At 31.1% G+C, this 11421-nt stretch overlaps 1 protein-coding gene across 1 annotated transcript; it reads right to left on the bottom strand.

Annotated features, from left to right (window-relative positions):
- Positions 1 to 6507: 6507 nt before the first annotated feature.
- On the bottom strand, positions 6508 to 8808 carry LOC149150483 (putative disease resistance protein At5g63020). The gene has a single exon (XM_089441082.1). The coding sequence runs from the start codon at positions 8585 to 8587 to the stop codon at positions 6524 to 6526; it is 2064 nt and encodes a 687-aa protein (XP_089297208.1). The 5' UTR covers positions 8588 to 8808; the 3' UTR covers positions 6508 to 6523.
- Between the last annotated feature and the right edge of the window lie 2613 nt (positions 8809 to 11421).

The following is an 11421-nucleotide window of genomic DNA, read 5'->3' as shown; positions in this document are numbered from 1 at the left end:
TTTATTTCACGGGATTTTTTTTGTAAAATTATAACAAGAAGGACGAAAGCACTACTAGGTTGAAATATTTTTTTTTATGAATGTAATATTGTTGCCAAACATTCCTATATCATGTGTATAATGATGCAATATTGTTGCCCAAAATAGCTTCTAAGACCCCATATTCATTCATATATCATGTGTATGATGATGTGAATCCTATAAAAAATTTTGGCATTTAATAGAAGGATGAGGGATAAAGGCACTTAGGTTTTAATGTTAAGATCTCAGGTATTCACAAGGTGATGGCCAAAGAGGAATTATTTCCGTGTAGAGATGTGCTGCAGAATGCTAATACTTCCACTCACACATTAAATTCACAAAGTCGTGATAAGATTGGGTGATTCAACATTGCTTATATCAAAGAATGGACAAGTTCCTAACCCCCACAACATTTATTGGAGAGTGGTTGCAAGATTTGGGAAATTGAATGATGTCCAAAACATTTTGAAAGAGTGGCACTAACTACTACCTAATCCTTTCAAAGTAGCCACATGCAAGGTATAGTTAGTTAGAAATGTACAAGGGGAAATATGAAACATAGTGGTGTTCATGAACCACTTGTACGAAAAAATACCCAATGCACATGATTGAGTTGAATCCTAATCATGTATGAGGTCCTCAAGCATGAAATTTTTTTAACTAGCCAAATATCATATCCAACAACCTTGCTTGGTACAGTCTAGAAACCAAAACACCATAAAACAATATCACACCCAAATTTTATACAACAACCCACCTTATGGATTGTATGTGCATGAGCACAAATTTCTTCGCTTTTAGGACCACTTGGAAGAATAAATTTGTACCATTGCACTTACGGAAAACTACAAATAAAGAAAAAGATTCTAACATATGTGACTTTGTCTTGACTCCCTTGTACCATAGGATCTATGGTCATAAGTGCTCAAACACATTCTTCATTATAGACCATTGATGTTTTGAGGCTAATGCACAATTGATATTTGTTGGAATGAAGTTGCAACATAAAGGTATATGGGGTATTAACTATTCCCCACACATTACCTAAGAATTTGTTAGTCAATTGCTAATGCAAGATATAACCTTTTAGACATGGGGTTATACTGATTTTCAAAATAAGAAAGCTAATATGTGCATAAAAATTGAAGGTTATCAAATCTTCAACTTATCTAGCATGAGGAATTAACTTTGGACTATGAGACTTATAATTCTCATGCATAGCTAGTCCAGGTCGATGACCTATATAGGATATGTCATTAAAAGAATAAACATGAAAAATTGTATAGAAGCGCTACATATTATGTAGAGCTGGAAATGAGAAGGAGCAAGCACATATAAGTGTTGGCAGCTCTATGTCTAAGGTCATCAACCGAGCCCCTTATGACATTTGACATCATATTACAACTACTAACTAGTTGGAGAAAAGATCCAAATTTGAGAAGGAAGTATCTATAATTGATATAACAATAAATTTGTGAGAAACTAGTAACATGAGGGAAATTGAACTAATTGGCATTCATATTCCCAAAGAATTTCGATACTTAATCGCCAAGAAATATTCAAAAAAAAAAGTTATCGCAAACCCTAGTTATCATCTTCAATTATGTGATGAGAAACACACAAATAAGTGAAATGCCAATAACAAATAAAATTAAGGAAACATAATAGAAGTAATAAGGAATACGGTGGGATTGACACAATAGTTCATAAAGTAGCTAATAAATCTTAACCCAAATAAAAAAGATGAATATTAATTTAACACTTTTGATTTTTTTTTATAAAAAGAATAGAATAAAAATTAAACTAAAAAATATACTCAATATATAAACAATCCACATCCTTTAACTATAAAAATATCACTCCTAAAACCAATAACAACCTTTTACCTAACATAAACATGATCTATATAATTTATGATTTCTATAATTATCAATGCAAATATAATAGCCTCTATTTTGCAAATATTATTAAATGCTAACTTAATAAATTTTAAACTTGTAGTAGTTATTTAAGTTTAGTTTAACCTTGTTCGAGAGAAAAATGATAAAGATAAAAGAGATGCGAAATTTGTCAATGATGTATAGTCTAGATGGTTGAGAGAGTTTAATGATAACTTCCCTACTTAAATTTTAGTCCAGTTGACAGGAACAGTCTAGATGGTTGAGAGAGTTTAATGATAACTTCCCTACTTAAATTTTAGTCCAGTTGAGAGGAACATGTTGATAACCCTGAACAAAATTCTATATACGACTATGCCGAGCAAAAAGATGCGAATTGACATAGACGTGAAACGTAGTTTTGGTTCTCGTTCCTCTAACAAATGCCGCAAAAGTTGCTACCTCCGAAGTCTCCCAGTTGAACAGTAGGTCAACGTATTTTTGTTTCTCCTTCCTCACACAAATGCCGCAAAAGTTGCTGCCTCCGGAGTCTCTCAGTTGACTAGTAGCTCTCGCTGCCTCTGCAATGATGTGTACTCTTGCCTTTATCAAAAGTCTGTGGGCCCGTGGTGTCTCCTGCACGCGGATTCCGCGCATTCTACATTTTGTCGACTTCCTCACAAAGTGGGTCGTCGAGCGTCAAACTCTATTTTCTTATACCCGATTTTATTGGTTGTTATCATTGTATCTCATTAATGGATGCGGAATTTCCGGGGTGAAAACAAAGTTTCAATGGTTCTGTAATATTTTGAGATCATCTAAATTTTAAAACTAATAAATCACAACTAAAATTATTATATAGTGTCAAATTCATTCTGGGCAGACATTCCATTAGTGTTTATATATTTCAAGATCTAAATAGCTTTGGAGGATGTTCTTTGTTTTAAATTGTAGTTATATATATAGATATATAATGTGTTCAGCAACCATGGAAGGAGTTCCATATTTTTTATAAATTTATTTCCATATTTTTTATAAATTTATTTTATTTTTTAAATGTCTTGTATTTTGAAATTTAGTTTGAATGGTTAGGCGTTTTTAATAAATATTTAATTTTTTTTTATAAATTTATTTTATTTTTTAAATGTCTTGTATTTTGAAATTTAGTTTGAATGGTTAGGCGTTTTTAATAAATATTCAATTTTTTTTTCAATTGGATGTATAAAAAAGTGAATAATACATTGGGACAAATTATTGTTTTTTATAATTAATATTATTTTTAAAGGTGAACACTCAATTATCAATATTAAATGGGAAGGGAATTCTAAATTCTAAATTTTATATGATTTTCTATTAAATTTATTATAATGTAAAAATTAAAAATAATATATAAAATTTAAATTTAATTATATTATTATTTATAATTATAATTATATCATATATATATATATATATTATATGAATGGGCATAATATAACATGAATAATCTAAATGAGTGTACCATATTGAAAAGACACTGCTTTAATAAAGTTGTAGCAACATATACTCATAACTTAAATCTGGACTCCCAATCACATTTTACTCATGACATCAAACATGGATTTGATTTCATTATATTATTGCACCATCCATCTTAATAGATTATTTAATGTTGACTCCAGTCATGTTCTATTTGGAAAAAAATTCACTAAACTCTCTCTTCCTCATATTAAGTCCCCTCTTTGTACTTACTTTCTTTATGGACAATATTTATGTTTGTAAATCTATTTTGTAGTGGTGTCATGGGCGAGTGGACTTTAAACAAAGTCAAGTTTAATATATTTATTATTATAATTTTAATATTCTAGGGTATTGAATTATTTTTAAAGGATCAAATATTTTAATGTGTAATTTTTTTCTAATTATTCAATTTTATGTAATGTATTAATTTTTCCATAATATTAATAATAATTATTTTTAATGTTATTGCTAAGTCATATATTAAATTGGTCTATGAGTCTTTTTGTTTTTGGTACAAAGGACCTATCTCTAAGTGATAATTTGATTGCTAAATTTTACTGAGGTATACATACTTTACCTCAGTTGAAGTTGCTATTTGATTCTTCACAATGCCTAATAGATCCTAGTTTAAGATGTATCTATGCTACATAACATCTTGCAGTATTGGATTGTAGAGTGATTTGATTCTTCACAATGCCTAATAGATCCTAGTTTAAGATGTATCTATGCTACATAACGTCTTGGAGTATTAGATTGTAAAGTACATCACTCCTTTCAATGTAGTATACTCATAATAATGTTTTCATTATTGCATTATAAAGATTATATTTTCCTTGTAAATGATTAAACAATAAAGAGTTGTTTTTACCTATTTTTCTTTGTCCTTTTTTACTCCAAGGGAAAAAGTTCAACAATTCTATTATATAAGCAAAATTACAAAGATAGGTGTTTGTTAGGATTCCAATTTTCCTTTACAAGGCTCTAGAATTAATCTAAAGACTATCCCCTATTAAACATAACAAAATTTTCTCTCCAAAAATAGATCATCTTAATCTTTTGTCTTCATTAATAAACATCATATACAATCCTCCTTAAAATTTTAAAAAATACATATAGCCTGCTTTATACAAGTAATAAAATCCATTTCCTCCTACCAAGAGACAAAAATCCAAACAATCTAAGACTAACGAAATTTGTTAAAACCAAAAATCACAAGTTATTCCAAAGAGTGTGCATGAGAGTTTTCAATGATCTTCTAAGTCCCTTTCTCCATTAGAACTCCTTTAGATAATGGGTCCCTTAATTCTTCCTATTCTGGTAAGAATGCATAAAATAAATGTTTGAGATGGATGATTTTGAACCCAAAATGTCATCAAATAAAGTTTTACATGTTGAATTTTCCATTTATATATTGAATTATAATAAAAAAATCTCCAAAAATGTGAATTTCAACAACTCCATTTTCCTTTATATATTGAATTACAAGCAAAGAATCTACAAAGATTTTAACTGGCTTAATTCCATTTTCTTAAGCAAACATTAAGACCATTTTAGTTCCATTAGTTTGCATAACCTATTAATTTCACTACCCAACCTAGCCTTAAAAGAGATATAGTGAGTCGGAACGAAATAGTAGTTCCAAGTCCCTCCTTTGGAGGGTTTCCATGAGAGGCTCCATTAGAGAAATCCTTTGGATGGTTTCCATGAGAGGCTCCATTAGAGAAATCCTTAAACCAGGGGAAGGTAAAAAGAATGCTCAGGCTTTGAATAAAACATTTCAACAATAGAGTATCCTTATCTTTGAAAAGTTTGGAATTTCAGGTTACCATACTCTCCAAACTATGGTTAAAGGAAAAGATCTATCTCTCTTTATTTCTTGCTTCATACACTCATTTATTAGGAATTATTCAATGGAGTCTCCTCTCTCAGCATTGTTCAAGCTAGTCAATTAGTTATCATTTTTCAAAACTTCCTTAATAATATTAGAAGACATTATAGGATGAGAATTAGTTTCTAAGTCAACTTAACAAAGACAACACTAAACAAGGACTTTCAACTTCATTTCTAAAGGATATATTAAGTTAGGGCCTTATTGTTCAACATGAGGGATGCACATTTATTTTATTTTGATGGGCATGTGAGCTTCCAAAGGATTCTCAACCACGAAATATATGGGTTATCATTACCAATCACAACAAGGGATTCACACCCAATTATTGGTTCATAGGAACTTATCAAAGGTCTTACTCATATTTTAGACTTATAAAGCAAATTCTTATATTGTATATTCATTGAAAATTAAAAAGAAAAAAAAAAAGAACACTCAAAATTAAAAAAATTATATAAAATCCTTAAAAATTTGTATATTTTTAAGAAATTATAACAAAACATTTTATATTTTGCATCTTAGGGACTAATAAGATTCACCTAATTTTATATACTTTCCATCCTTAAAATTAGCTAATAAGCATACAGTGATCCAAAAATATGAAAAATTAAACTCAAAAATTTAGGTAAAGAAAACTTTTATAAAAAGTTTAATCTAAACCAAATTTAAATAGATTTTTATTATTTAAACTTTATAATAGAATTTAATTTTCCAGATTTTTAATTAATATAAATAATTAACTTTACAAAATAAATATATATGTATTATTTTCCCATTAATATAAATTTTTTATATAACAAATGACATTTGTATAAAAAAAATCTTGTAACGGTTATGAATATATCATTTAAATATTTAATATCAAGATATGTAGGAGTTCGTTTCCCATTTTAAAACATTAAACACTTCCACTCAATATTATTAAAAACATTTTATAAAACATGACATTTGCACATCATTAGTAAATATATTATATTATTTTATACGAGAAATAATTTATTATTAAAATAATATGGTAAAAGTTTTAAAACCCTGATAAAAGATTATTTTTGTATTAAAGTAAAATTAAAATTAAATGCTAAATTTTAAATATAAAAATATTATAAATTATATAATAGAAAGAACAAATTGATAAAATCACGACTCTTTCCGATGCACAGATTACTTAAACAAATTATATATGCATGCAAAGTTCAGATCTCCGAGACAGAGATTACATGAATTTTCTGGCATCGTGTTAAATGAGTTCATCACTGTCCACCATCCGATCCTCGGACGATGGAGTCTCTATAATCTTGCACTTTAAAAGTACTTTAATGTCATGTGGAAGCGGCACCAAGCGGTAACAGCACCTAATATCTAGATGCTTCAGATTTGGAAGTTTTCCTATTTCACGAGGCAATGATATCAGAGCCGCACAATTATAAATACTCAAGAATTGAAGGTGAACAAGATTGCCCATGTCTTCAGGAATGCTCTGAATCTGAGTATTCCCTAAGTCAAGAAACTCAAGGTGTATCAATTGCCACAGTGATGCTGGCAATGATTTTAACGGTAATAGAGATAGGTCTAATACCTTCAAATTGATGAAATTAAGGAAAAAGCCTTGTGGAATTTCTCTCAAATATATATTTTCTCCTAACATTAGAGAAACTAATTTTGGACATCTAAATTCATTCGTCGGAAAAGATGTAATATTGTTGTTGCTAAGTGATATCCGTGTGCAATCGGCACATGCCTCCGTGTCGGGGAAACGTTGAAGCCTGTGACCTGCCCTAAATGCATAATTTTCCTCTTTCTCACCGATATAAATCCCCATATCGCGGAGAACATCGTGAACATAAATATAGCGCACATTAAGTTCATCGATTTCATCAACCTCTTCATTCACCAAGGAACGATCGAGAAGCAACTTTACATACCTGCACCCAGTGTCCAGTAAATAGTCGTAGTCCCCATCGTTGGTCTTGACCAGACCTTCTGAGATCCACATTCGCACCAAACCCTCTACAGGAATTCGTGCATCTTCCTCAAACATGGCACAGTAAAGAAAGCAGTTTTTCAAATCAGCAGAGCGCAAAGCATCATAACTCCATCTCAATCGCCGATACAAATCTTTTTCAATTCTCGGATGACAAATTGGAAAATTTGGGTCCACCTTTTGCATTTGGGTTAAAGCAAATTTCCAGTCATTTACAGCTGTGGTTCTCTTCATTGTTGAGGCTATTACATTTATCGCCAATGGCAAACCTTTACATTCGCTGGAGACTTCTCTGGCAATTTGCTCTATGTCCACTGGAACATGGCCGTCTTTGAAGGCTACTCTGCAAAACAGGTCCCACGCCCCGTCTGTTGGTAGAGGCCGTATTTCTATGGACATTTCTGCGTCCATTTCTGCAATCAGATCTCTATTTCGAGTAGAGAATACAAGTTTGCTACCCTTGCCAGTGCCAAATTCTACCCCTAGTTCTTTCATATTGAGTCCACTCCACATGTCATCTAAAATCAGAAGAAATCTATTCGTCTTGAGGTAGGCAGACAATTTCATCTTCCGCACATCAGTAGAATAGTTTGCTACATCTAAATGAAGTGCAGAAGCAATATCATTTTGTATCTGTTCAATTGGAAATCGAGCAACTGTAACCCAAATCATATGATCAAAAATGTGACTAACCTTGATGGTGTTGTAGACTTTTTTCAGGAACGCCGTTTTACCCACACCACCCATGCCGTATACACCAATTGTATGAAGTTGGGCGTGGGAAGCTCCCGTCAGCCAACCCAAAACCTGTATCTCGGCATCTCTAATTTCCAACCCTACCAATCCGGTGTCTGGTTGGTCTTGAAGTAGTACGTCTGCCTGTTGTTGTGCCGCCTGCACAATCTGATAAGCATTGTTCATCATTAAAAGATCTGCCTGAAGGTCATCAAAGAAATCAGAACAAGTCGTTTTCCACTCTCGTATCTGTGTAGACATTCTGGGCTTGCAAACGAGGCAGTCAATACACTGCTGCGGCCAGGGGCGCAGTGATTGCTGGATCAACTCCTTGCCCTTTTCAACAGCGGCTTGCATCCTTAGCAATCGATTATTCAGAGAAATGGGGACCTCCCTCTGCTGATCTCGGAATAGAGCATTAATATAATCTAAGAAGCTCTTCATACGCCATAACTGCTCCTGGAGAAGCCGAGAATTTTCATCCAAGTGAATTACGTCGTTTATCTGTTGGATGAGTTGTTGGATGACAAGAATGATAATAACGCTGCTAATGGTGTTGCCTGCGGTGCCGGTTACAATATCCATTGCCTGCGCCAACACTGAGTGAGATCAGAGCAGGACAGCGAAGAAGATTGGCACAGAATACCCAATAAGGAAATGACAGTGTGAAAATAAGAATAAGCAGGACGCGCCAACAGCGAAATGGATAGCAGAGGAAATGGAACGGAATATCCAATAAGGGAAGCAGAGTATTAAGGGAAGCAGAGTATTACAGAGTATAGAGAATATAATAACAACCAGAACAACCAGAGTGTGAATATAATAGGGATATACACCGGAGAAAAGTTCGGAAGGAAGGAAAGAAAGCAGACATTTTTACATGATTCCTCGATAAAGTCGATTGTAAAACAATTTACTCATAGTAAGTCATCTTGATTTCGATTGTTGGGAATTTTCAGGAATCAAATCAAAATGTCCAGGACATTTTTACATGATTCCTCAATAAAGTCGATGTTAAAACAATTTACTCATAGTAAGTAAGTAATCTTTATTTCTAATATGGAATTTCCAGGAATCAAGTTAAAATATTTTTATTTTAATTATTAGGACAGTTTAGGAGTCTGAGAAATATGTTTAGTTTTTATTTTATTTGGGAATGTGTAGTTTAATTAGATTTATTTTGAAAATTATAGAAATTTTGGTTATATTTTAATAAAATCCAGTAAGAATTTTTTAAATCTAAATTGTAGCTGTTAAATTTCAATATTTTAAGTGTTTTAGAGGTTTTTGGATGGTGCTGAATCTATTTCCACCATCAAAAATAAGATTCAAACACGGTAAGTTTTTTTGAATTTTTTTTGCCTAAATTCCGACACCTTTTTGTGGTTAAGACAATTCCCCAGTAAACACTGTAACACATAGAAATAAAAATTCAGTTTGATCATATTCTGACTAAATTATGTATTGGCTTTTCCTTCATTCTTAAAAATAATAAAAATGATAGAAAAAAATTAAATATTAAAACATAATTTTAATTCAAAATTTTATTATAATTTTAAAATATGTCATAAAAAAATAAATTAAATATTAAAACATAATTTTAAATATTAAATAAATGAATTATAATTTTATAAATTTTTTTGATGTTTTATTTTTAAAATAAATTTATTAATTTATTATTATTTCTATTTATATTTATTATATGAAAATAATATAAAAATATACAAAAATAATATAAAAATATCGTTTATGCAACTAATCTTCATTTATTATAATATTTGCCTGATCACAATTATGAACTTGATTCCATTATGCTAATGTATAGACCATATTAATAACTTATTCATTTCCAATTATGGGTTAGAAAAGCTTTTATTACATTTTTACGCCACCAACTGCAGTGTCCCGTGTAGACAGTGATTTATGTTGACCCAATCCCATATCTCGATGTGGTCACGAGTGCAATATAAAGAGGACCACAATTTAATATATTCATCATTGTCACTCTATTATCCAGCGTTTCAATGTCTCGCACATTATCTTATTCATGAATGATTTCAAAATGATGTCCTATCATTTTTGAATTATTGCATTAGGATTATCTTTTACAAGTCACTTGTGAGGATTAAACGTTTACTTATTATTTTTTATTTTATAGATTAAAATAAATAAATAAATATGTAATTTTTAGGAATGAGTTAAAATTGAAGAAATGAAGGGGTGTTATTTTTTTTGAAATTTGTTCAAATAATTTTTAAACAATTGAAAAAATATTTATTTTGTACATTTAGTATATAGTATATGTTGAATATTATTTTTTATTAAAAAATTTTAAAAGTGGAAATAATCCTTACATGTAAGATAAGTTGTACATTTAGCATAGCTATTTGAGATTATGTTTTAGTGGATGTAAAGTGATAAAAGTGACAAAGTTTATCTTATTGATTTTTCCTCTATGAAATTATAACAAGAGGGAAGAAAACACCACTACTATGTTTAAATAGTTTTTTTTATGAATATAATATTGTTGCCCAACATTCCTATATCATGTGTACAATGATGCAATATCGTTTCCTAACATAACCTCTAAGACCAAATATTCATTCCTATATCATGTGTATGATGATGCCAATCCTATAAAAATAATAGAACGATGAGGGATAAGAACACTGAGGTTTTAATGTCAAGATCTCAGGTATTCACGAGGTGATGGCCAAAGAGGAATTATTTCCATGTAGAGATGCACTGCAAAATGTTAATAATTTCACTCACACATTAAATTCACAAAGTCGTGATATGATTGGGTGATTCAAAATTGCTTATATCAAGGAATGGACAAGTTCCTAACCCGCACAACATTTATGGGAGTGTGATTGCAAGATTTTGGAAAGTGAATGATGTCCAAAACATTGTGAAAGAGTGGCACTGGCTATACCTAAGCCTTTCGAAATAGCCACTTGCAAGGTATAGTTGGTTATAAATCTACAAGGCGAAATATGAAACCTAGTGGTGCTCATGAACCACTTGTACGAAAAAACAGATACCCAATGCACATGGTTGAGTTGAATCCTAATCATGTATGGGGTCCTCAAGCATGGAATTTCTTTAACGAGCCAAATATCATATCCGACAACCTTTCTTGGTGAAATCAAGAACCCAAAACACCCTAAAACAATATCACACCCAAAATTTATACAACACCCCACCTTATGGATTGTATGTACATGTGCACAAATTTCTTCGCTTTAGGACCGCTTGGAAGAATAAATTTGTACCATTACATGCCTACATGGAAGGCTTACGAAAAACTAGAAAAAAATAAAAAATTTCTGACATATGTGACTTTGTCTTGGTCCCCTTTTACCATTGGATCTATGGTTGGAAGTATTCAACCACATTCTTCATTAGAGACCATTGAG

The sequence above is a fragment of the Pinus tabuliformis genome, chromosome 9 (genome assembly GCF_031772625.1).
Source record: "Pinus tabuliformis cultivar Carrire ecotype Pingquan chromosome 9, CPIR1, whole genome shotgun sequence".
NCBI classification, from domain to species: domain Eukaryota; kingdom Viridiplantae; phylum Streptophyta; class Pinopsida; order Pinales; family Pinaceae; genus Pinus; species Pinus tabuliformis.
Note: the sequence above shows the minus strand (reverse complement) of the source record. Positions and strands in the feature narration are given on the sequence as shown.

Excerpts from the sequence above, each read along its gene's own strand:
- LOC149150483 (XM_089441082.1), bottom strand. The coding sequence starts at position 8,587 with ATGGATATTGTAACCGGCACCGCAGGCAACACCATTAGCAGCGTTATT.